At 40.3% G+C, this 27,808-nt stretch overlaps 1 protein-coding gene across 1 annotated transcript in view; it reads right to left on the bottom strand.

Annotated features, from left to right (window-relative positions):
* Positions 1-5,857: 5,857 nt before the first annotated feature.
* Positions 5,858-27,808, bottom strand: part of hspa12a.S (heat shock protein family A (Hsp70) member 12A S homeolog) — a 31,377-nt gene continuing 9,426 nt past the window's right edge. Inside the window, exons 2-12 of the mRNA XM_018227241.2 lie at positions 23,669-23,757; positions 22,039-22,166; positions 19,223-19,409; positions 18,384-18,488; positions 17,147-17,263; positions 12,685-12,835; positions 11,403-11,489; positions 9,553-9,657; positions 8,672-8,930; positions 8,465-8,568; positions 5,858-7,317 (exon numbers count right to left, since the gene is read on the bottom strand). Coding sequence (XP_018082730.1) covers positions 6,683-7,317; positions 8,465-8,568; positions 8,672-8,930; positions 9,553-9,657; positions 11,403-11,489; positions 12,685-12,835; positions 17,147-17,263; positions 18,384-18,488; positions 19,223-19,409; positions 22,039-22,166; positions 23,669-23,757 — 1,967 coding nt within the window. The 3' untranslated portion in view covers positions 5,858-6,682. The remainder of the gene's footprint in view (positions 7,318-8,464; positions 8,569-8,671; positions 8,931-9,552; positions 9,658-11,402; positions 11,490-12,684; positions 12,836-17,146; positions 17,264-18,383; positions 18,489-19,222; positions 19,410-22,038; positions 22,167-23,668; positions 23,758-27,808) is intronic.

The following is a 27,808-nucleotide window of genomic DNA, read 5'->3' as shown; positions in this document are numbered from 1 at the left end:
CATTAGGGCAAGATGGAGACAGTAGGACAAGATGGAGACAGTAGGACAAGATGGAGACATTAGGACAAGATAGAGACAGTAGGGCAAGATGGACACATTAGGGCAAGATGGAAACATTAGGGCAAGATGGAGACAGTAGTGCAAGATGGAGACAGTAGGGCAAGATGGAGATAGTAGAATGAGATGGAAACAGTAGGACAAGGTGGAGACAGTAGGACAAAGTGGAGACAGTAGGGCAAGATGGAAACAATAGGACAAGAGGGAGACAGTAGGGCAAGATGGAGACATTAGGGCAAGATGGAGACAGTAGGACAAGATGGAGACAGTAGGGCAAGGTGGAGACAGTGGGGCAAGATGGAGACAGTAGGGCAAAATGGAGACAGTAGGGCAAGATGGAGACAGTAGGAGAGGATAGAGACAGTAGGATAAAATAGAGACAGTAGGGCAAGATAGAGACAAAAGGATATGTTTGAGACCACCAATGGTTTCTTCTGAACACCAGGTCTGCTGCAAAGTTCTAGTTCTTACACCCACAAATCTCTCTTCCCATTACTTTTAGAGTCTAGGAAGATGAAAGTAGGGACGGTTGGTAAGGGTGACAGTTAATTCAAGTGATTCCCAACTTGAGGTTATTTGGTAAAGTTGGCAAGGTACAACTCCCCCCACCCACTGGGGCTTTTCTAGAAGTTCTAGTTCAATCAACAGAACTAGAAACTGACCTTTTTGAAACAGTGCCAAGTTCCAACAGTTACAGATAACCCTGTGTGCACCTCTCTGGCCTCAGTAAATGAAACCAAGGACCCAGCCGAAGAAGCCAAAACGGATCACTGATATTTTGACAGAATCACAGGAAAGCAGAGGGTTCAACATCAATCTGTGTTTTTATTGGTTTGCAGAGAAAGGAATCGCAGCAGCAAATGTCAAGTTCACAGGCACAATGTGGTCTCAATTTGTTGTAACAAACAGAAAAAAGGGAATATTTTGTATCGGAAGCCCAGGCTGTATTGTTAGTTATATAACTGTACAAATCAGTAAAACTACAATGACGGTTAATTAGCAGCAACCTATGGAAAAGTGGATACGTTTGTAACATAAAGAGTTAAACATGTAATAAAGAGATATCTTTTATAAATCATCCTGTGGTCCTTGGATTAACCACTTAGCGAAAGACAAACAATCTTGTCCCATCTGTATTAGCCCTCACCTGGGTATATGGATCTAATCTCTACCTCAGCACTTGCGCAGTATATATAGTATAGTAGTCTCTGCTTAATATTTCCGGACTGCTCTCTTTCCCATGGTCAGGCAAAGGGCAGGGCTCAGAGATTGGGGATCTGCACTGATTTCTGTAATTCTGAACAAGAAGTGTCTCCCTCTAGTGGTTAAAGCTCTAGATTGCAATTGGAACATCCTCCAGTCAGCTCTTAAACTCCACCCCTTTTTCCTAACCATGGGAAAGAGAGCAGCCCCGGAACAGGAAATATTGAAAATCAAAGCTCTATACCTGGGTTTGTACTGGGTGAGACTGGATTCACCTAATCAGGGGTAGGTGCTATTATAAACAGGTGGAATGAGGTCTTCAAAGATATCTCCTTATTTTACTATTTACCATTTGTTATTAACTGTATCCACGTTGTGTATTAAAGCTTGATTGGTCAGACCCATTTCCTTGTTCCTTTGGCTCCATCATTTGCTAATAAAGTGAAAATAAAATGTAGGATCTTTCTATTATTGTTTCCAGGGAGTCAGTATCAGTTCTGGGGTATTATTTTCAATATAAGTTGTCCTAAAGGAGCCCAGAATGTTATTATAGGCACAGACTAACCTAGTCATTAGGTTTTTACCATTGGGGGGTATTACTCCCCCAATACTCAGCACAACTCAGGAATAAACTTTTAAAGCTTGATTTGCTGGTGTCACTTTAAAGGAGCAACTTGTATTATTTTTACATCTTTCCCTCACCCCAAGCTGTAAACGGAAAATGATATTGCGAGAATAATCCAAAAGAGAGACGGCAAAGCAATTTACTGCTGTGAATGCAAATAAACGGATAACGAAAAGCCTTCCCCAATCAGATAAATACGCAGACATGAGGAATACAAAAACAAACCGTTTTATACAACAAAGTAAACGTCTGTACAATATTAAATATTGTGTATATACAAAAATTATATTTATATAATGCCCAAAAATATGGAAGGCAAACCCAATGGAAAAAGCAGCTGGTCCCATGGACGGTGCAAAGAATCAACATTCTGGTGATGATATTCAGCCCATAATAAAAATGCAATGGGGGCTTGAGAAAAAAAACAAAATTAAAAAAAAACTCCAAATGCAAAATACATTTTTTCTAAAACAAAAAAAAGTTTCTAGGTTAAAAAATAAGAGCCTGGTATGGTTTCATCCATTAAAAATTAATTGAACTAATAACCACATACCGAATACTCCACCAAGTTTTGAGGAAACGTTTAGGGGCAGATGTATTAAGGGTCGAATATTGAAGGTTAATTAGCCCTCGATATTCGACTGGGGAATTAAAATCCTTCGACTTCGAATATCGAAGTCAAAGGATTTTGTGCAAATAGTTCGATTAAATCCTTCGAATCGTACGATTTTAATCCATCGATCGAAGGATTATCCTTCGACCAAAAAAAGATAGCCAAGCCTATGTGGACCTTCCCCATAGGCTAACGTTGAGTTCGGTAGCTTTTAGGTGGCAAACTAGGGGGTCGAAGTTTTTTCTTAAAGAGACAGTATTTCGACTATCGAATGGTTGAATAGTCAAACGATTTTTAGTTCGAATCATTCGATTCAAAGTCGAATTCGTAGTCGAAGTAGCCCATTCGATGGTTGACGTACCCAAAAAAACACTTCGAAATTCGAAGTATTTTTTATTTTATTCCTTCACTCGAACTTAGTGAATGGGCCCCTCAATCTTTACAGAAAGTGTTGACTCATTGAAATCTTTCGTGTGGCATTCGGTTTGGTCAAACTCTTATGATTTCAGCCAACTGGGATCGTTCAAAAAAATCATTTTGGTTTGGCTGAATCCCAAAATAAATCTTAATTTGATGCATCCCTTGTTTTTTTTAAATAGCACCCCTACTTTTTACCATTGATTTTTCATAAAATTTGGTGATGTTTAATTTATTTTTTGAAACTTTTCATACTTAACTTCCTTAATTTTTTTCTGTTTTTTTTCAAAATCACCAAAAATCACCTTTTTTAAAAAAAATCCTGGGATTTGGTCAAACTCCAAAACAAATCCTGAATTTGGTGTGGCCCTGGGTTTTTAATAACACTCCTACTTTTTTGCCGTAACTTTTTAAACTAAAGGGAAGTTTTAATTGATTTGGTTGAACATACACATTCAACCACTAGAACTCGGTTTTATTTCTGTATTTTGGGAATGTGCAGAAAATAATTAGTTTTTTGGTTTGCTGCAATAAAAAGGGACTGGGGATGAATAAGGAGACGTGTGAGTTATGGTGAGTTGAAGCGGGTCGGGTAATGTGCACAAGCACAGCAGTCTCTTCCTGGGGGTCTTCTTCTGTGGGTCTGGAGCCTTGACTTGGGATACTATGTGGAACCAAGAGCTCAGTGCGTATAGAAATGGTTGAGTGCATATTGGGTTGGGGGTCAGTGCCATGCTTATACTACAGCGGTCGATTGTGGTCAGATGGCCAAACATGCATGTGGCGTGTGCACTGTGACTACTACACGCTAAGATCAGCTCCTACCGAAGTCCATTCTGTTCTAGAAACTCTGTCCATCATCATAGGAATGTCTACAGTTGCTGAAATTCCACCAAATTAAAATATTTCAATTCTGCCTCACTCCTTCCAGTTGGTTGCTATGGTCCCGCTTCCATAACGACATATCAGCAGACAAATTCTGGCTACAAACTATAATACTGAGAGTTGACGAAAGAGGCACCAAAATATATCGCCACCCTCATCAAGTTTATCTTTTAAAATGGATGAAAAAAAATTCACATAAATCTCATTCATTTCACTAAGTGCACTTGGCTCGGAAACGGGACGACACAGTCGCACCCCAAACACCCTCATACCTGAGTGTTGTTCATTCAGTTTTGTTTTAAAACAGGGGTACTAATCGCAGGGAAACCAGCACTTAATAACTCAAAATATTTTATAAATTCGGCAAAATAAAAATTTATTTGAAATATTTTGTAAAGCAGCAGAAATTTTTCGTTTGTAAGACGCAGTAGAATCTTACAAAGACATTGTGTAATTGCTGGTTTACAAAAAAGCGAGTTCTTTTTTGGATTCCTCTGGGAAGTTCTAGTTACGACTAAATATACAAATTTAAAATTTGGGGGATTTATGTTTAAATGGGTGATATTGACACCTGCAGCTTTGTCAACATATTGACTTATTTTAGGAGAGACTTTTTGTTTGTTTGTGAGTCAAATATCTGGCAATGTTTCCTCATAGATTATAAACATGAATGTAATTTTTTTCCTGGCCTTTGTGTAAATTTCGCGTATGAAAAATCTGCAAAAACTGCTGCCTGTTTAAAAATATGCAGATTAGGAGAAAAAATGTGAGGCCCAATCCCTTTCAAAAAGAATTGTCAATTTCATTAATGAAAGCTCTAGGGGCAGATTTATCAAGGGTCGAATTTCTAAGTACAAAAAACTTCGAAATTCGACCATCAAATTAAAAAACTTCGAATTTGAATCTCGAATTTGAAGTTTTTTCAACAAATTTGGCAATCCTGCGGTCGAATAAAAATTCGAATGGTCGAATAGTCGAACGATTTTTACTTAGATTTTTAATAGTTCAAATCGAAGTCGAATATAGCCTATTCAATGGTCGAAGTACTCAAAAATTTACTTAGAAATTCGAACTTTTTGACATTCGAACCATTCACTCGAGCTTAGTAAATCTACCCCTTGTATCAGTAAATGATATTCCTTTGTGTCTTGTGTATTTTTTTAAAAATTTAAGCTCCTCCCAAAATATTTCAAACATTTTGCCCATCATCATGAATTAGCTAAAGGAGAACCTTGATATAAAGATGAAATTTTATCTATCAGAACCTGGTTTAACAGGATCATTAATGGGATCCTATATGGCACCAAATCCACCAAAAACAGAAAGACAACATTACTGAAGTTTTTTTTTTAGATGTCAATTGATGAAGTCCATATGAAACATGGGGAGGCCCATTTATCAAAGGTCGAATTTGAATTCATGTTAATTTTTAAAAAATTCGAATATACTCACAATTCGACTGGTAGGTTATTTAAGGAAAAAATTGAAAATTTGAATACAGGTATGGGACCTGTTATCCAGAAGGCTCGGGACCTGGGGTTTTCCGGATAACGGATCTTTCTGTAATTTGGGTCTTCATGCCTTAAGTCTACTAGAAATTTATTTAAACATTAAATTAACCCAATAGGCTGGTTTTGCCTCCAATAAGGATTAATTATATCTTAATTGGGATCAAGTACAAGCGACTGTTTTATTATTACACAGAAAAAGGAAATCATTTTTAAAAATTTGGATTATTTGGATAAAATGGAGTCTATGGGAGACAACCATTCCATAATTCGGAGCTTTCTGGATATTGGGTTTCCAGATAAGGGATCCTATACATGTATATTGAAAAAATTCGTATTCGATTCATACAAATTTTTCTCCCAAAAAAACCCATGAATGTCAAGGCTATTACCATCTCCAAATGGCTCACCAGACCTCTACCGTTGACTTGTACATGAATTCGGCAGGTTTTAGGTTGTGAATATTCGAATTAGGACTGTTTCCATGGTTGAGGTGTGATAAATCTCACATTCGAATTTACATTTGAATCGGGGGATTAAAATTTGAATGTGTGAATTTTTAAACTCTCAATTTCAAATTCGAATTGACTATTCAACCTTTGATAAATCTGCCCCTTAAAGTTTGATACCACTCATGAAACTAGGCATTAGGTAACTGAATTTGTTTCCAACAATTTTTTGAGAAATTTCAAATGAAGATCAATTCAATGTGAACCTGCGTTTGTAAGCTTCCAGATGAACATTCTGTTGACCAACTACATTTCTTGTGTACAAGACACATAATTAAGGATTGGGGCCGAGAGCTTCCCACTTTGAACTTGACCATAAACTGGCACTGCAATGTACAGGACAGAGTCCCAAAACGGAGTAATGGTGGCCATAGACGCACCGACAATATCGTATGAAACAAATTTCCGTATGATATTCGGGGTGTAAGGTGGGAGACAAGCCAACTGATCGGCAGAAGACTTGGATATCGGTTGGCTCGTCTATTGGGCTGGTCGTTAGAGCTAATGAGATACAGGAAAATACTGGAGAATTTTGATGGCGGAAATCACTTTCACACTTAAAGAAGGAATTCAGTTTTCCCTGGAAGAATTTTTTTTTTGGACTAAGATTTCTTTGGATCACATTTGTAATAAAGATCAAGGAATTTACACGTGCAAGTTCCACTTTTTTTAGGTGAGCTCATTGGATTTGATGTAAGTGAAGGTTACATTTTCTTTTAGGTATCGGCCCTATACTGACACTACAATGTACAGCTTATGGCTCAATAAAACAGGACAGGACTCCAGGTCCCAGAGCTGAGTTAGCGTAATGGGAGGGGATAGAGCAAATGAAATACAGGAGAATTAGGGAGAGCTGGAGGAACTTCTAATTGAGGAAATCAATGCTGACTTTCACATTTTTAGAAGTTGCTACATCTATTGCCGTTGCTTTAACCTCAGTGTCCCCAAACTGCATAACGGTCTGTATCTCCCTGCGGCTCGGAACGGGGGTTTTTTCCACGCCGGTCAGATCCAGCCTCAAGGTTCCGCACTTTCTGACTCCAGAATCAGTGATGAAATGAACGTCATCCTGCTCTGAGCTGTAGATATTAATGATGATGACAAGCTGGGATTGTTTGGCCGGCGTGTAGCTGCGTTTCACCGTCTCCCCCAGGGCCACCGATTGGTCGGAGAGAATGAATTTATCGAAGACGTCGGTGCACCACCGGGTGCCATCTTTCAGAAGCAACTTTTCAGGTGGGTGTTTGCCTTCCACGTAGCGATTTAAAACTCCTACTCCATAGGTCAGGGGGGAACGTCGGACCTTGATCAGAGCCGGATCCAACCCAAATAACACGGCTCCTTTAAGGATCGTTAATCCAACATCATGTGGGATAATAACGCGGCATTGATCACCAAACGCTCGCTGGACGGCCTGCTGGAGCAAAGGGGACTCGGCAAATCCACCCACCAAGAAAAGGAATTTTACTCCAGTGACCTCTGGCTTTTGGAAAAGATTTGCTGCGGAAAAGACGGGACAAAAAGGGACAAGTGGGTCAAAATGCATTTGTGGCTTAAAAATGTTGTGTATAATCAAGAACAGATTGACAAAAGATAGACAAGGTATAAATGACCCATATAGGCAGATGATAGGGCAGTTGAAGGATAGATAGATATATTATAGATAAAATGTGCTGAACTAGAGCCTTTTGGTCAGGGCCCCTTTTATCTCATAACAAGGTTAAATACATACGTAGGGGAACATTGGAGAACCCTCCTAGATACACCTGAAAGACCAGCCTCGGGGTCCTAATCCCACTACTTCTCCTCATTGGAGCCACATCACTAGCTACCCTGTGCTGACTCTCACTCCTAGAGTCACTATTATCATATTCACTATCACTAAATAACTCTTATCGAGCTTTCCACCGGCAGACCTGGACCTGTAATACCTCCCAGTGAGGCAAGGTCCCAGGACAGACCTTCAGCACATGGAGCTAAACCCCTTTAAACTACTGTCACCTAGTGGAGAACCCTTTGGACTAATATAGACCCAGGAAAAGGGACAAAGCTGCCGAGTTAACTAAAGGACCTTTAGGTCTCCTATTACCAAGGGGCTGTAAAATACACCCAAATCTCAGAGTCCCTACATTAGGCTTTCAGGTGTATCGAGGAAACAATTCAACCCATATCTGGCATTCATGATATTGATGTAGACAGATATTGAAAGAGAGAAAATGAAAGACTTCTGAAAACAGACAGTATTCCTATGCCTCGTGCTACACGTTTGCGGTACATTAGTATCTTCTCAAGGAATTATGGGTAGAGAGATGCAAATGACTTTATGTCCATAATTCATTAAGTGAGGGTTAAAGTCATGTTTGCCTCTAAGGCAGTGCTGTGTGTGTAGCATGAGACATGTCTGTATTAAGACTATTTCTGCATGTCTTGCATTGTGATGGGCTCTTCAGCACCTTTGAGTCCTTCTTGCCCTCACCTTGATACTTATTCTGTATATAGATAAGGCAGGTGATGGGCGGCTACAGCTGGAGGCCAAACAAAGATACAATGAGACCAAAGAGAATGGGAAAGTAAATACCATGTGGGAAGGACACAGGGATATTAAGGAGTCCGAGGGTCGCTAAAGGCACAAAAGCCTGACACTTACTTAAATGTTCAATTATGTGGTCAATGGTGGACTTGAATAGAGCGTTCATTGCGTCTGGATTCATCCGTAACATCCCCTGGGAGGACCACTTCACAAAGTCCACACTGAAGGAGATTCAAATAGCAGCAGCCCATTAGCACTCAAGGCAACATTTCATTACAAACCATATTTAATATTAATACACATCGTGCGGCTGATCAAACTCACTTGCTCTTGCGCAAGGCGTGTTCCACGCTGTGACCCCGGAATTTTTTGTAGTAATCAATGAAGGAAAACGGCAACGTGATGTTTAAGGGGTTGGTTCTGTCTGGGGTGGCTGCTCTCTTGCGCGACTCGAAGGCGATCATTAAGTCGACCCAGGCCGCCGGACGCTTCACTTTGAACGTGTCAATGAAATCATCTCCGAATATTTTGCATAGAAGCTTCTCAAACTCATAGTCAACACCAAGAGATCCATATGGTCCCCCTACATTGGGAATTGAGAAATCTTATTAGAACATACAAAGCCTAACCAATCACTAAGTAGCACTAATGAAGGGCGAGATAATATAAGCCATCATCTACCTGGGGACTCTAAATATATAATGTTATATAATGTATAATAAAGGTATGATAAAAATATCACTGAGGGATAATGTACCCCCTACTGTAAATGATAAGGATATTAGAAGTCACTGAGGGGTTGTTCTGTGACCATATAAAGGCACAAGGCTGCAGGCTGAGTTATACAGGGAACTCTGAGTATCACTCATGTATTATAAGGGATAATGTACCCCCTACTGTAAATGATAAGGATATTAGAAGTCACTGAGGGGTTGTTCTGTGACCATATAAAGGCACAAGGCTGCAGGCTGAGTTATACAGGGAACTCTGAGTATAACTCATGTATTATAAGGGATAATGTACCCCCTACTGTAAATGATAAGGATATTAGAAGTCACTGAGGGGTTGTTCTGTGACCATATAAAGGCACAAGGCTGCAGGCTGAGTTATACAGGGAACTCTGAGTATCACTCATGTATTATAAGGGATAATGTACCCCCTACTGTAAATGATAAGGATATCAGAAGTCATTAAGGAGCACTAACCGGATGCTTTGTAAAGTTCTTTCAAATGACCCTCTGGCAACCTGATCTGATGAACTGTCAGGTCTACTGTTCCTCCTCCACAGTCAACCACGACATATCGATCTCCTATATGAGCAAAACACAGACTAGATAAGTTCATTCATGTACAGCTTGTGTTACACTATACTGTGCCCAGAACATTCCTTCTCGGTAGATTTGTATTTATATACATGTGAGGAGGTGCCATATTGATTCCCCATTTACCATTATTCATGTAAGGGTTACAGAGGTACCTGGTATTTTAGTATCTGATCAGGAGCTGATTTAAGGGTAACCAAAACCACATCATGTTTGCAGCCATACCATCTTCAGCCACTGGGTGACAGTGTGTAACCAATCCATTTGGTACAAGGAACAGCTCTTTGTATCCAGTTAAAAGAATATTGTTTGTTTCCGTTTATTCTGTATATAATCAATAAGATATTGGAATCTCCCCAGTTCTCCAGCCCCCCCCTTGCTTGTTCCTTTCTTATGCAATAAAGTTAATTTATACCGACTTGTTGTCTGATTGTTACATACCAAAGGGGGCTTTCCCCAAGGGGAGGAGAGTTATTGGTGTTTTTTAATGTATAAGATTTAGAAGGGGGTCGGCTGAGTGAATGTAACTGACAGTTCCTGGAGCAAAAGATACTTATGGGGCATAATGAATTTTCTAAAGAGGCCACAAGGGGGCATTTGCACTCGTACACCCATGGAATGCTACTACCAAATTACCCCTAAATTAAAATCTGGAGTGAATAGAAATAAGGATTTGGGCATCCTTATATTGTTTGCAAAGGGGAATCCCAATTATAACAATGCTGCAATGTGCCCCTCTGAGTGAAGAGGGAAAGAGGACAATTAATGTGTATCCAAGGTCAGTGATGCTTTTCTCAAGCCAATGATGAGTTTCACAGGACAATAACACAATGATGAGTGTCACAGGATAATAACACAATGATGAGTGTCACAGGTGAATAACACAATGATGAGTGTCACAGGACAATAACACAATGATGAGTGTCACAGGTGAATAACACAATGATGAGTGTCACAGGACAATAACACAATGATGAGTGTCACAGGATAATAACACAACGATGAGTGTCACAGAACAATAACACAATAAAGAGTGTCACAGGTGAATAACACAATGATGAGTGTCTCAGGACAATAACACAATGATGAGTGTCTCAGGACAATAACACAATGATGAGTGTTACAGGTGAATAACACAATGATGAGTGTCACAGGTGAATAACACAATGATGAGTGTCTCAGGACAATAACACAATGATGAGTGTCACAGGACAATAACACAATGATGAGTGTCACAGGTGAATAACACAATGATGAGTGTCTCAGGACAATAACACAATGATGAGTGTCACAGGTGAATAACACAATGATGAGTGTCACAGGTGAATAACACAATGATGAGTGTCTCAGGACAATAACACAATGATGAGTGTCACAGGTGAATAACACAATGATGAGTGTTACAGGTGAATAACACAATGATGAGTGTCACAGGTGAATAACACAATGATGAGTGTCTCAGGACAATAACACAATGATGAGTGTCACAGGACAATAACACAAAGATGAGTGTCTCAGGACAATAACACAGGTTTACAAGGTCAGTAATGATGTTTACAGACCAACAAATGTCTACCCAAACCAGTAAGACCAATCTGACTGCCCTAGAACAATAATGAGTGTTATTGACCAGTAACGAGAGTCACAGGTCCATAGGAAGTATCACAGGTCTAGGAGGCATGACTTCTATATAATGTATGGAGTGGAAAGTAATGGTGAGCACATCTCCCTACCTTCCTCCAGCTCAGACCATAGCTCCCCGATAACATTCTCCACCAAGAAAGTGCGACTCTGGCGGTTCCGACGGACATGGTCCTTGGCTGGTTGTACATAAAAGAATAGGAAATTAGCTGTAAAGCAGAAGTTCCCAGGACTGTTCCCCGTAGGATGAGACTTGGGGGGACAATTCCAATTTGGTCTCCTATATAGACATTCCTTGAACCTTGGATGATCACTAATTTTCTGCCCTAGACATTCTTGGGTGATCCAACAAATGTTTTACTATATCTGTAATTAAGAGCCAAGAGGGGCCTTGAACAACTGTTGGATGTCAAAATGGGGATAAAAAAGCATAGAACCTCTGTTCTAAGGAACCCTGAATTAAAGATGTATCTCGTCCTACAGGGTGGTGACCCAAACCTAACTCAACAGCTAGTCCAGTATGATAGGCCAGATATTCTATAACTTTGGGTCTGCTCCCCCGCCAAAGAAAGCTCAAATGCAGTAGAGGGGAGACCAGTCTCAAGGTTAATTAGATTGAGATTTGGGTTTGAATATTAATTAGTGGGTCAATGTTACACCCAGTGGTGGATTTATATAGGGTCTGTAGTTTAAAGTAAACTCTGCAAATGGGGCAGTGCCAGGTCAGACTAGGGGTGAAGTAGGGGCAATGTCCTACTGCAGTTATACCCTTGTTTTTTAAAGATCCATAACCTTTGTTGTTAGGGTCAAAGTGTGTTGACCAAAAAAAGCAAAAGCCAGAACTTAGAGTCCAATATTGAAGCTTTATGATACCTTGGCTCGACACAACCAAACTATTGGCTTGTACAAGCCTAGGCACTTTATTCCCAATCTCTCTCCTATGGATGGAAAGTTCTCTCCGGCATCCCTTTCTACTACTGATACTTAGTCCTGAACCCCCAGGCGGATTGTTCCCCATTGTGCAGCTCAATAAAGTGTATTTGTAAGAAGAGCATTAAAATATCATGCGGTGCCTGCGGCCCAGCCCTGTTTATCTCAGCCTTCTTATCCCGTTCATTAAAGATGCGGAGAATTGATTGCACAAAGGGTTTATACATCTCAAGAACAAGATTCAGGTCAGAACATTAGAAAACAAAAGCATTCGGATGTTAGTAATCAATTCTTTGAAATAAATTGGCTTTTCTTGTTGGGACAGCCCTAAACGCAGGTTTAGAGTAACAATCACATTTTTGCACTTAATTGGGGTCTCAGCGTTGCTACAATGGACAATGCCCCCCACATCGAGACCCCTAGCCGTGCTCCTAACATATTTACCTGGGTCTGTCGGGCTGATGCCGTTAATAGCCGCTTTGTTGCTCAAGTCAATCATCTGGTGGAGGCGGAGTTTCCTGCAGTAAATAGAGGCCCCTTCTGGTTCTAGGGCAATAATCAGCTGATCTGGGCTCTCAGGTGAGGCCATTCCAGCCTATGGGAGGGAAGGAAAGTGGGGGGACTTTAGATGGGATGTTCCACATATCGAGGTGAGATTTGCCTTCACTGATTCATTTATAGCAGGTGATACACCTTATTGAATCCTGAACGCAACTGTATTTATCAGTTGGTTATTATTGTATTGGCCCCATTTTATATTGCTCTATAGTATAGTGCTAAATAAATATTTATACATAATTCCATTGTACAGCATTGTGGAATATGTCAATCAGGGTTTAACTACAGAGGAATGAGACCCTGCGGCCAGGTCCGGATATGTGGTCAAGGCCACAAAGGCTCAGGTCTAGGGCAGCAAAATTCTAGGGGGGCATCACCCAGTCAAATCCTAAGGAGCACTGGGGACTCAAAGATAGATACATGGATAGATAAAGATTGATAAATAGATACAGAAATAGAGAGAGAGAGAGAGAGAGAGAGAGAGAGAGAGAGAGAGAGAGAGAGATGATAGATAGATAGATAGACAGACAGACAGACAGACAGACAGACAGACAGACAGACAGATAGATAGATAGATAGATAGAGAGAGAGATAGATAATAGATAGATAGATAGATAGATAGATAGATAGATAGATAGATAAATAGATAGATAGATAGATAGATAGATAGATAGATAGATAGATAGATAGATAATAGATAGATAGATAGATAGATAGATAGATAGATAGATAGATAGATAGATAGATAGATAATACATGATAGATAGTTAGATAAATAGATAGAGAGCTCGATAGATAAAAAGACAAAGAGAGAGGTTGATAGATAGATATTTATATAGAGAGAGAGATACATAGATAGATAAAGAGATAGACAGATAGATAGATAGATAGATAGATAGATAGATAGATAGATAGATAGATAGATAGATAGATAGATAGATAGATAGATAGATAGAGATAGATATAGATAGAGAGAGATCGATATACAGTATATATAGAGAGAGAGAGACAGACAGACAGACAAACAGATAGATAGATGTACAGTAGATATATATATATAGACATACACACATACACATAAGTTTAGAAGAGATAAATAGATTAAATTACCAGCACACTGCTGGCTGTAAATACCTGTGACTTATTAGATAGGAGAGTGGAATAGGAAACAAAGTTTAGCTCAGACAGGGAAAAACAAATACTAGGCTTTTAGGTAATTAAAACCCATTCCCATGGTGCTTCATTTATTGTTTATGTCACTTTGCCTGATTCTGGTTTCTTTTAAATGTTAAACATTGTAAATTTAGTTCAACTGGAAGAAAAAGGTAAAACACTCGGCCTGTAAATTCCGGGCTCATTAATATCAGCCGGTGACCTTGGTATAATGAGAGCCAATCAGCAGAGAGTCCGCCGGCTGCTGGGAGGTGGTGAGACCATGGGTGTCAGGAATGATTAATGTCCACAGCTCACTCTTGTGTAGGACAAAGTAATTACACTCCTGACGACAAACTGCCTGTATTCAGCACAGATACTGCTGTCCAAGGGAATATGAATAATACTAAGTGCTTTCCTGGCACATATTCATGCCTTGTAATGGTCAGCCAAAGCCAGTCCTCCTTATCATTTACAGTAGGGGGTACATTATCCCTTATAATACATGAGTGATACTCAGAGTTCCCTGTATAACTCAGCCTGCAGCCTTGTGTCTTTATATGGTCACAGAACAGCCCCTCAGTGACTTCTAATATCCTTATCATTTACAGTAGGGGGTACATTATCCCTTATAATACATGAGTGATACTCAGAGTTCCCTGTATAACTCAGCCTGCAGCCTTGTGTCTTTATATGGTCACAGAACAACCCCTCAATGACTTCTAATATCCTTATCATTTACAGTAGGGGGTACATTATCCCTTATAATACATGAGTGATACTCAGAGTTCCCTGTATAACTCAGCCTGCAGCCTTGTGTCTTTATATGGTCACAGAACAACCCCTCAATGACTTCTAATATCCTGATCATTTACAGTAGGGGGTACATTATCCCTTATAATACATGAGTGATACTCAGAGTTCCCTGTATAACTCAGCCTGCAGCCTTGTGTCTTTATATGGTCACAGAACAACCCCTCAATGACTTCTAATATCCTGATCATTTACAGTAGGGGGTACATTATCCCTTATAATACATGAGTGATACTCAGAGTTCCCTGTATAACTCAGCCTGCAGCCTTGTGCCTTTATATGGTCACAGAACAACCCCTCAGTGACTTCTAATATCCTTATCATTTACAGTAGGGGGTACATTATCCCTTATAATACATGAGTGATACTCAGAGTTCCCTGTATAACTCAGCCTGCAGCCTTGTGTCTTTATATGGTCACAGAACAACCCCTCAGTGACTTCTAATATCCTTATCATTTACAGTAGGGGTACATTATCCCTTATAATACATGAGTGATACTCAGAGTTCCCTGTATAACTCAGCCTGCAGCCTTGTGCCTTTATATGGTCACAGAACAACCCTCAGTGACTTCTAATATCCTTATCATTTACAGTAGGGGGTACATTATCCCTTATAATACATGAGTGATACTCAGAGTTCCCTGTATAACTCAGCCTGCAGCCTTGTGCCTTTATATGGTCACAGAACAACCCCTCAGTGACTTCTAATATCCTTATCATTTACAGTAGGGGGTACATTATCCCTTATAATACATGAGTGATACTCAGAGTTCCCTGTATAACTCAGCCTGCAGCCTTGTGTCTTTATATGGTCACAGAACAACCCCTCAGTGACTTCTAATATCCTTATCATTTACAGTAGGGGGTACATTATCCCTTATAATACATGAGTGATACTCAGAGTTCCCTGTATAACTCAGCCTGCAGCCTTGTGTCTTTATATGGTCACAGAACAACCCCTCAATGACTTCTAATATCCTGATCATTTACAGTAGGGGGTACATTATCCCTTATAATACATGAGTGATACTCAGAGTTCCCTGTATAACTCAGCCTGCAGCCTTGTGCCTTTATATGGTCACAGAACAACCCCTCAGTGACTTCTAATATCCTTATCATTTACAGTAGGGGGTACATTATCCCTTATAATACATGAGTGATACTCAGAGTTCCCTGTATAACTCAGCCTGCAGCCTTGTGTCTTTATATGGTCACAGAACAACCCCTCAGTGACTTCTAATATCCTTATTATTTACAGTAGGGGTACATTATCCCTTATAATACATGAGTGATACTCAGAGTTCCCTGTATAACTCAGCCTGCAGCCTTGTGCCTTTATATGGTCACAGAACAACCCCTCAGTGACTTCTAATATCCTTATCATTTGCAGTAGGGGGTACATTATCCCTTATAATACATGAGTGATACTCAGAGTTCCCTGTATAACTCAGCCTGCAGCCTTGTGCCTTTATATGGTCACAGAACAACCCTCAGTGACTTCTAATATCCTTATCATTTACAGTAGGGGGTACATTATCCCTTATAATACATGAGTGATACTCAGAGTTCCCTGTATAACTCAGCCTGCAGCCTTGTGCCTTTATATGGTCACAGAACAACCCCTCAGTGACTTCTAATATCCTTATCATTTACAGTAGGGGGTACATTATCCCTTATAATACATGAGTGATACTCAGAGTTCCCTGTATAACTCAGCCTGCAGCCTTGTGCCTTTATATGGTCACAGAACAACCCCTCAGTGACTTCTAATATCCTTATCATTTACAGTAGGGGGTACATTATCCCTTATAATACATGAGTGATACTCAGAGTTCCCTGTATAACTCAGCCTGCAGCCTTGTGCCTTTATATGGTCACAGAACAACCCCTCAGTGACTTCTAATATCCTTATCATTTACAGTAGGGGGTACATTATCCCTTATAATACATGAGTGATACTCAGAGTTCCCTGTATAACTCAGCCTGCAGCCTTGTGCCTTTATATGGTCACAGAACAACCCCTCAGTGACTTCTAATATCCTTATCATTTACAGTAGGGGGTACAATATCCCTTATAATACATGAGTGATACTCAGAGTTCCCTGTATAACTCAGCCTGCAGCCTTGTGCCTTTATATGGTCACAGAACAACCCCTCAGTGACTTCTAATATCCTTATCATTTACAGTAGGGGGTACATTATCCCTTATAATACATGAGTGATACTCAGAGTTGCCTGTATAACATTTAATATAATAATCTAAGTTACAATGTATGAATGTGCTTAGAGTGGTCCTAGTGCCCCTGTTTATGCCCCACACTTCTCAGTATCATCAAGTAAAACAGTAGAATGGAGTGTGAATGCAGCAGAGAGTTACTACACCTTGTAGGCCGCCTGCCTCATGAACTGCTTGGCCGGCTGTTTCCAGATGGCAGGGACAGTGATTACCCATCTCACCTCGGAATTATCCATTTCGGTACCAGCCTGGTCACTGAGCTCCTGAGAATAAAAAATAAAATCATGAGGGATGTTACATACAAATATTGCAATGTCAGATAGTAAACGTGGCACATCAGTGGCAGTCGGGCAAATTAATTCTGCAGTGATTGTTTCATTTTATTTCTGTATATTCATTTAGTGCCAGATCTTAATGACCCGGACAGAGATATTGGCTACAGACCCTTCCAGATTTAGTTAATTGTTTTCTGCCCCCGACTGCCAAATACTGAGGCTGCTTTATACTGCAGGACACCTTTAGTCTGCGGTCCAAATAGGGTAGATTACTTGCAGGATTTCTTAACGGCAAAGTAAATAAAGCATTTAAAGGAGAAGGAAAGGCTAAAAGTAAGTAAGGTTTATCAGAAAGGTCTATATAAATACACCAGTAACCCCTCAAAGTAATGCTGCTCTGAGTCAGGGGAAGCAGACCCTGCGGCTGCAGGGGGGCCCAGGAGGTATAGGGGCCCCATGAGGCCCTAATTCATATACAATTTCAATAAATATTGGTCAACCCCTAAACATTTTGGGGGCCTGAAAAATAATTTGCGGGGCCCAGTAATATCTAGTTACGCCACTGCTCTGAGTCCTCTGTCAAACAGCACATTTCTTTCCTTTTATTGTGTACTCATGGGCTTCTGTATCAGACTTACTGTTTTCAGCTTAAACCTCCAGGGCTAAGGCTTGAGCATGCTCAGTTTGCTCCTCTCCCTTCTGTAATCTGAGCCCACAGCTATGAGTGAGCAGGGAGAGACTCAGGCAGGAAGTGATGTCACACCAAGCTAATATGGCAGCTCCTATCCTAAACAAACAGAGAGCTTCTAGAGCTGTTTACTCAGGTATGGTAAAACATTCTACAGAATAAATATAGTGTTATATTTGCACTATTGTGGCTAATCTATTGGCAATAAAAAGCCTCCGTGGCTTTCCTTCTCCTTTAAAGAGTAATATTCTTCACCCCAATAAAAGTGTTATTTAGTACTGTGTCTCTCACTAGATTATTGGTATAATCCCATCTGTGGTTCCTCATTCTGTATGTGCCCCTCACCCTTCCCTTTGTCTGGACAGGCTCCATCTATAGTCACTGATTCAGTAAATGAGCAGCAATAAGAGCATCACTTACCTTCAGAGCCTGTTCCCTAAAGTACTGGAGCGCATAGGCAAATATCTCTAGTGCTTTAACCCTCTTGCCATTGGCAGCCGTGAGTTCTGTCTCCATGGTGAGATCCTACAGTAGAGAACATAAAGCAAAAAGTATTAGAGAGGAATGAGTTGGGGCTGGGGGCATTCAGGTGGCAAGAGGTGAACGTCAGGCAACTGTAAATGTCAAAGGAGGACATGGGAGTAAATGTATTTTTATATTGTAAATCATGTGCAGAGATAGACTTGTACCATACTTGTTACTGGGTAACTTCAGCTTAACTGCCCCCTAGAACTCCAGCACTTGCACTGGTGGTACCCTCAATAAATGGGCATTGGAGGGCAATTCTGTCCCTTCCACCATGTAAGGCCCCTACAGAGAGAGAAAAACTATGAACTATGGCAGCATAGGTATTCCCTGTACTAAGCACAATTCAGCAGGAACAGTCCCCTAAGTTTGCTCATAGTCTGTACAGAGAGATCCCATAAAACTATGGCACATAGGTATTCCCTGTACTAAGCACAATTCAGCAGGAACAGTCCCCTAAGTTTGCTCATAGTCTGTACTGAGAGATCCCATAAAACTATGGCAGCATAGGTATTCCCTGTACTAAGCACAATTCAGCAGGAACAGTCCCCTAAGTTTGCTCATAATCTGTACAGAGAGATCCCATAAAACTATGGTACATAGGTATTCCCTGTACTAAGCACAATTCAGCAGGAACAGTTCCCAAACGGAATTTCATATAGGAGACTGAAACAGATTTCTTAAAATAAAACCAAACATACACATGGTCAGCAGTCTGATTCAGATGTACTCACGGTGCTGCTGTGCAACTTCATCTTAAACTTCTCAAAATACAGCCAGTGTTTGGATTCACTCGGGTCCAGGTCATGGTAAAAATCCCGAGCTGCAAAGCCAAAACTGTGGAACTTCCTATCCGGCATCAGTAACATGGTGGTGGGGGTCTTCTGGTTGGAAACTCCAGGATCTCCCCCTTCCCAGCGCCTGCAAAAGAATCTCATCTTCTCATTATTGTTGTCATTGTTATTAACCCTCTGTTGTTCCCACTGCCAAAAAAAGGATTCAAGAAATTCTCATTTATTAGTTGTAGTCGCAGTTGGACTAAAAAATCACCCGGTAATGAAAAAGAGAAAGTGTCTGTGCCCAGTTGTGCTCATTGTACTAGTGCCTGATATTATGTATAAAGATATTCTTTAATATCAATATATAAAACATTCATTGAAGGGTTTATTCTCTTTTAGCCTGAGCTGCATATTGAGCTTTATAGAGAGATGATATTGTCTTTGGATGGTGCCTGAATGTTGCAGCAATCACAATTTGTAGCTTTTACTATAAATAATGGATCGGCTGTTGTTGCCCAAGACGCGCACATAAATGTCCAACATAAAACCCAAATATGCAACAGCTTTTAATTGATTTCCCAGAAAATGCCGAGCTCATCGTCTGCCTTCTCCTCATCCTTTTATCGTTCCCCTTCTCTACAATCATTAGGTTTGTCCCCATCAGGGAAAACTCATTTTGATTTATCAGCCGGTCTTTAAACTGACAATTCTACACCATCAGCACGCAACCTTCATATAATGCTTTATTGGGTAGAAAACTACAAAAGATGAATGTCAAGCAGTGGCTTATGTTCTACAGGTATAGGATCCGTTATACAGAATCCCGTTATACAGAAAGTTCAGAATTACGGAAATGCCGACTCCCATAGATTCCATTATAATCAAATAATACAAATTTTTTAAAAATAATTTCCTTTTTCTGTGTAATAATAAAACCGTCGCTTGTACTTGATCCCAACTAAGATATAATTAATCCTTATTGGAGGCAAAACCAGCCTATTGGATTTATTTAATGTTTAAATGACTTTCTAGAAGACTTAAGTTATCCAAATTACAGAAAGATCCCTTCTATGGAAAACCCCAGGTCCCGAGCATTCTGGATAACAGGTCCCATACCAGTACTTGATCTTAACTAAGAAATAACTAATCCTTATTGGAAGAAAAAACAGCCTATTGGGTTTATTTAATGTTTAATGTTTACACGTGGCTTATGTTCTTCAGGTATGGGATCCGTTATTCAGAAACCCATTATCCAGAAAGTTTCGAATTACAGAAATGCCGTCTCCCATAGACTCCATTATAATCAAATAATCCAAATTTTTAAAAATGATTTCCCTTTTCTGTGTAATAATAAAACAGTAACTTGATCCCAACTAAGATATAATTAATCCTTATTGGAGGCAAAACCAGCCTATTGGGTTTGTTAAATGTTTACATGATTTTCTAGTAGACTTAAGGTATGAAGACCGAAATTATGGAAAGATCCATTATCTGGAAAGCCCCAGGTCCTGAGCATTCTGGATAACAGGTCCCATACTTGTACTTGATGGCAACTAAGATATAATTAATCCTTATTGTAAGAATCCTATTGGGTTTATTTAATGTTTTCATGACTTTCTAGAGGACTTAAGGTATTAAGATCCAAATTACAGAAAGATCTGTTATACTGAAAGCCCCATGTCACGAGCATTCTGGATAACAGGTCCCATACCTGTATTTGTATAGGAAAGGTTAACAGTAGGGATGCACCGAATCCACTATTTTGGATTCGGCCGAACCCCCGAATCCTTCGTGAAAGATTCGGCCGAATACAGAACCGAATCCGAACCCTAATTTGTATATGTAAATTAGGGGTGGGAAGGGGAAAACATTTTTTACTTCCTTGTTTTCTGACAAAAAGTCACATGATTTCCTTTCCCGCCCCTAATTTGCATATGCAAATTAGGACTCCGATTCAGTACGGCCGAATCTGAATCCTGCTCAAAAAGGCCGAATCCTGAACCGAATCCTGGATTCGGTGCATCCCTAGTTTATAGCTATTTGATACTCAGCAGTAACAATGTTCCACAGACTGTCACAGATCAAACATATTAAGCAAAGGCCACATGGGGGTGCAGGTTGGTAGCCCAATGTCACCCTAATTGAAGCGGCTCTGGGTATATCAAAGAGATAATCCAGCAAAATACTTTTTTTTTTGCATAATAAAAGTAAATATACTTTCAACCATCCATTCATTCCTCATTAAAGTTACGTGTAAATGTATTTTTTATTGAAAGTGATGTCTGTCTGTCCCTTTCTGTTGCCCAGTTCCTTCCCACAGTCCAACAACCTGCAGGCAGATTAATAGATTCATGAATTAATTAATAGAAGTAACCCTCCTGTGTAATAGGGAAATTAGATTGTAAGCTCCGCAGGCACAGGGCACTGATATGACCGATACATTCTGTGTAACATGTTGGCACAATATAAAGCAATGAGTAAAAGTCCGGTGCCCAGTTCTACAGAGTCTATTGGTCTCGGAGCTGATCAGGCTGCAGTCCCAGGGGGCACTACTCTCTCATTGATACTTTACTGCAGGGGTATCAGTCTCACTGAGTGCAAGCAGTTGGGGGAGACCACTAAGGGATTGTGGCATGGTGAAACCCTATCGGGCACACTGCAGAGAGAGACTTGAGCCTTCTCCAGCGCCTGCAGATGGTACAAATCATCTTCCCTTTCCCATCACAGCCTCCCCCCTCCACCCCAGCTCCACGCTGCATTGCACCACTTACCTCATTATGTGAATACATTCGGGCTCCTTTGCGAAGCTGTAGGCGTAGCCACTGGACGTGGTGCCAAAATCAATGGCAACGACTATGGAGAAGGTCTTCTCCTCGGCCTCGTTGGAGTCAGAGTCTTTCTGCAAAGGGATTGGACGAGGGAGAGTTAACTCTTCTACTGCTGCAGGGACACCCTTGTCATTGTGGGGTACAGGGAATGGTATAGAAGTCTCTATGTTTGATTATTAAAAACATGAAATTGGGTAAACAACAGAAACCCTGGCTTTCCATCCAGGATCAGAGACCATCAAATATTACAGGTACCTCTGACAATCAGCAGAGTTTACTGGCCAGGAACTGTTTGTAGGATCATGATACATTCTCATTACTTTAAATTAATCCCTGGTTTTGGTTCCGTCTGCCATTCTCGGTACATTCTGTCGCTGGTGAATTTATAGGCCCATAACCTGTAAGCCGGAAATGTATCCATGTAGTAGGGATGCACCGAATCCACTATTTTGGTTTTGGCCGAACCCCCGAATCCTTCGCAAAAGATTCAGGGGGGGCATAGATGTGTGGATAATAACAGGGGACACTTCAGATTTAGGGCTCTATTAACTAAGTAGTATGGAGCCCCATAATTTCTGTTGGTAGCCATGCAGAGATGACCTGTGACTCAATAAAGTTCTATAACGTGGCCTGTACCACTATTGCTCTATCTCAGCCCTTTGTAATGGAGAGTCGACGTGGCTGATGGATCCACTGTCTGAAGGAAACAATGGGAACTATTCCCGTGTAAGAAGTGGTATAAAAAGGGGCGCACACGTCTCATCTATGAGTCTCTCCCTGTCTCTAGTTCAGGGATCCCCAACCTTTAGAACCCGTGAGCAACATTCAGAAGTAAAAACTAGAGTTGGGGAGCAACACTAGCATGAAAAATGTTCTTGGGGTTCCAAATTAGTGCTGTGATTGGCCATTTAGTAGCCACATGTGGATTTAAAATCTACATTGAGACTCTGATTGGCAGTGCACCTGGTTTTTATGAAGCCAAAACTTGTCTCCAAGCCTGGAATTCAAAAATAATCACCTGCTTTGAGGGCAACATGTTGTATCAAAGCTACTGGTTGGGGATCACTGCTGTAGTTCAACTTTTACTTTGCCTGTTTTCTCCCTGAGTAAGATATTTATGTAAGTGAATTCTATATCTTCTAGTTGAGGTTTGGAGGCAGAATAGTAACTGGGTGGAGACACAGAACTGATCTTATTGAATGATAAATGAGCGGATGAGACTTTTGTAATCCAAATTGTTCCTCTGTAATAAATTGAGGCTTTTCGTGTTCCTTCATCAGATTAATGACCATATACTTGTGACATCAGCCTCAGTACATGAAAGAGGAAGACTCTGGTTTAGAGGAAGCCACACCCACAGGCCAGGGATGTATATATATATATACTGTATATACCCCACACATTCTTCTCTGCGGTGGCCTTTTCTACCAACAATTGGTCTTTCTTAGTATCACTGATAACTATAGATTTTCACAGAAAGTATAACTATATTTGCAAATACATTCTGGCTCCACCAATACAGTGGGCCCTAAGAGGGGAAACTAAGGGAGATTTTGCAAGAACATTATCTTACCGATGTTATGTGTGACGGAGAAAGAGGCGTAATCCCTGGGTCACCCAAACCTCTGGCCGGAGAGGAGCACGCGGAGGTGGAAATCCTCTCTGCAAAAGCAACACAAACCAACTGTGAGATTTCACTTGCACCACTTTTTTATGTGTCATCAAACAAAGCTCAGGAGATCTTAGATTTATCATTAGAATCTGGAAGTAATCGGAAGGTGCTTCAGTTTCAGCTGGCAGGTTCTGCCTTATACAAACACTGCATCCCTCTATATGCATTCCCCTGTACTAAGCACAATTCAGCAGGAACAGTCCCTAAGTTTGCTCATAGTCTGTACAGAGAGATCCCATAAAACTATGGCAGCATAGGTATTCCTCTGTACTAAGCACAATTCAGCAGGAACAGTCCCCTAAGTTTGTTCATAGTCTGTACAGAGAGATCCCATAAAACTATGGCAGCATAGGTATTCCCTGTACTAAGCACAATTCAGCAGGAACAGTCCCTAAGTTTGTTCATAGTCTGTACAGAGAGATCCCATAAAACTATGGCAGCATAGATATTCCCTGTACTAAGCACAATTCAGCAGGAACAGTCCCTAAGTTTGCTCATAGTCTGTACAGAAAGATCCCATAAAACTATGGTACATAGGTATTCCCTGTACTAAGCACAATTCAGCAGGAACAGTCCCTAAGTTTGCTCATAGTCTGTACAGAGAGATCCCATAAAACTATGGCAGCATAGGTATCCCCTGTACTAAGCACAATTCAGCAGGAACAGTCCCTAAGTTTGCTCATAGTCTGTACAGAAAGATCCCATAAAACTATGGTACATAGGTATTCCCTGTACTAAGCACAATTCAGCAGGAACAGTCCCTAAGTTTGCTCATAGTCTGTACAGAGAGATCCTATAGATAATAATATTAGATATTAATATTAATGCAAAAGAAACAGCAAACTCTGTGAGGTGATGCTGAGATATCAGTCAATATTTCTTTATAGCCAAAAAGTTCTTCATCCCAAGGGAAACACTGAATTAATCTTTAAATCTTTTAAAAATTAGTTTTCACCTAATGAAAGAAGATAAAACTTCCCAAAAATCATTTATTCTTCATTTTAGCAGGGTTTATAGATATGTCTATATGTAATTGTTATTGAAGGGGCAAATTCTCCTGAAGAGATGAGAAAGTTTGCGGCTGCACAATGAGCGCAGGATTACTATTATAACCACTATTTATTATTATTATGTAAGAGAAAGAAGCCTGCCAATTATTCTGGCACCATATGTTACGAAACGGCAGCCTTTTCCAGAGCTCTGTTGCCTAGGGAACAAGACCCCCCCCCCCTATACTTGCAGCCAGGAAATAGCAGATCCTCGGTTTTACAGATCTAAGCAAATATCCTGTAAAGATCATCCTGGGGGTGAAGGAACGGAATGCCATAAAGAGTTTTATCGGGCACCATACAAATGTAGTTACGCTTCAGTATGGAAATCGAGTGGGGGGACATATGTAGTGAGAAATGTAGGGAAATGACACCCCCTTACACACACTGGTGAATTCAGGGGTCCCCTTTTTAGGGAAGCCTGTTATAGACCCATGTAAAGAGCAAAGTTTTAGGTAAAGCCGAGTGCAGCTCCTCTAGTGGTAGGAAGTGGAATTTAATTCATAATAATATAAATAATATAAATAGCAAAAGTATGGAATCTGTGAATGAACATTTCCCATAGACTCCATGATAACCAAATAATTCATATTTTTTGAAAATGATTTCCTTTTTTTGTGTAGTAATAAAACAGTTACTTGATCCCAACTAAGATATAATTAATCCTTATTGGAAGCAAAACCAGCCTATTGGGTTTATTTAATGTTTACACAATTTTCTAGTAGACTGAAGGGATGAAGATCCAAATTACAGAAAGATCCGTTATCCAGAAAACCCCAGGTCCCGAGCCGTCTGGATAACAGGTCCTATATTTTTAGTTGAGGCAGAAAAATATATCCATTAAAGGGATACTGTCATGGGAAAAAAAAAATTTTTCAAAATGAATCAGTTAATAGTGCTGCTCCAGCAGAATTCTGCACTGAAATCCATTTCTCAAAAGAGCAAACAGTTTTTTTTATATTCAATTTTGAAATCTGACATGGGGCTAGGCATATTGTCAGTTTCCCAGCTGCCCCTGGTCATGTGATTTGTGCCTGCACTTTAGGAGAGAAATGCTTTCTGGCAGGCTGCTGTTTTTCCTTCTCAATGTAACTGAATGCGTCTCAGTGGGACCTGGATTTTACTATTGAGTGTTGTTCTTAGATCTACCAGGCAGCTGTTATTTTGTGTTAGGGAGCTGCTATCTGGTGACCTTCCCATTGTTCTTTTGTTTGGCTGCTGGGGGGGGGAGGGGTGATATCACTCCAACTTGCAGTACAGCAGTAAAGAGTGATTGATGTTTATCAGACCACAAGTCACATGACTTGGGGCAGCTGGGAAATTGACAAAATGTCTAGCCCCATGTCAGATTTCAAAATTGAATATAAAAAAATCTGTTTGCTCTTTTGAGAAATGGATTTCAGTGCAGAATTCTGCTGGAGCAGCACTATTAACTGATTCATTTTGAAAACATTTTTTTTTCCCATGACAGTATCCCTTTAAGTTCAATACTTTTATTGTGACAGTTGCAGAGGCCTACTATACCTGAGACACTTACATTGGCCCTATGTCTTTTCCCACAAGGAAAAATCCTCATAATAAACAGACGTAGTAATGTGATTTATACTTCAGCCTATTTGTCCTTCTCTAAGGCCTGACTAATAATGTAGGATACAATTTTTCAGACCTGTCTATCCAATAAGAAATAATCTGCACCAATATTTCCCTGTAGTGTTATTATAGGGCAGAAAGGCTGGGAATTAAAGGCTGCTTGCTCTGCACTCTCTCATGTAAAACAATCCACTCGCTGGTGGAAGGAAACAGTCGCTTTTTACATCCTCAGTAAAACAAGGTGACACCAAGGGAATAGATCTGAGTCAGCTGAGTCAGCCTGGCAGTGAGAGAACCAATAGAAATCACTGGCAATATAGACATTTATAGGTAATTATAAATATTGCTAATAGGTTCATATAGGAAAAGATGTTTAAAATTGACTTGCCAATGCCAAGTTGCACAGTGTCAGGAAATACAATTATTTTTTAGAGTAAAAGAAGAGCAGGCATTAACCCTTTCCCCTCTATATGAGGAAACCTATTAAATTAAAGAAAACCTCACAAGTACTCAGGAAGGTTAAACACGTGGGGAGATTGGGCAGGAGATAGATAAGGACAGTAACATAACTAGATATTACTGGGTCCCGCAGCAAATTATTTTCCAGGCCCTCAAAATGTTTAGAGGTTGACCAGTTTTACCAATTGTATATGAATTAGGGTCTCACGGGGCCCCTATACCTCCTGGGCCCCTCTGCTTCCTTTGTAGTTACACCCCTGGATAAGGAAGATCTTGTGGAAGAATATTCCCTTTATATTCAAAAAGAACATTCCATTAGCAGAAAGTGGAGCGGAAGGATGAAGCTCTCAAACAAGCCCTGCTGGAAATATATGGAGTTAAGGTCTGGTGGGGTTTTGCCCTGGCGACCCCCAGATGAACAGGAAGACGATTGTTTACAACCCCTGGGAAACAGCTGAATACGGGACACAGCCAAAAATATCCCGAGTTCAGAGCTACTATGGAATTCTGGCTCAATACAAAGGCAAAACTGACTGCGCAGGCCCCATTATTTATAGACAGACTTTCCATCCTAAGGCTGTTGTTTAACTACAACACTCAGAACCCCTCAAACAGCCTTCTATCTTGCCCCAGAACTGTAATTTGGACTTGCAATTATAGCTTCCCTGTGCCAAAATGTGCTATTGGGCATTTATAGAAAATAAAGTTAATATAAACCTTAAAGAATAATTCCTCTTTAAGTGTGTTTGTTAAGGGGGGTTGTAGCTTATTGTAGCTGTGGGGTCAATACAATAAGCCTGATAACCTGCTATAAAACTCTGGATTCATAGAGTGCGCCAATGAGCGTCGGCCTCAAGTCCCGTTGGCGTCTGGGTTTTTGCCTTCAGCACTATGGACAGCAGCCAACAATAAGCCAAACACTTGCCCCCCATGGACTAGCAAT

This window comes from Xenopus laevis, chromosome 7S (genome assembly GCF_017654675.1).
Source record: "Xenopus laevis strain J_2021 chromosome 7S, Xenopus_laevis_v10.1, whole genome shotgun sequence".
Classification (NCBI taxonomy): Eukaryota; Metazoa; Chordata; class Amphibia; order Anura; family Pipidae; genus Xenopus; species Xenopus laevis.
This window is presented reverse-complemented; position numbering and strand designations above follow the sequence as displayed.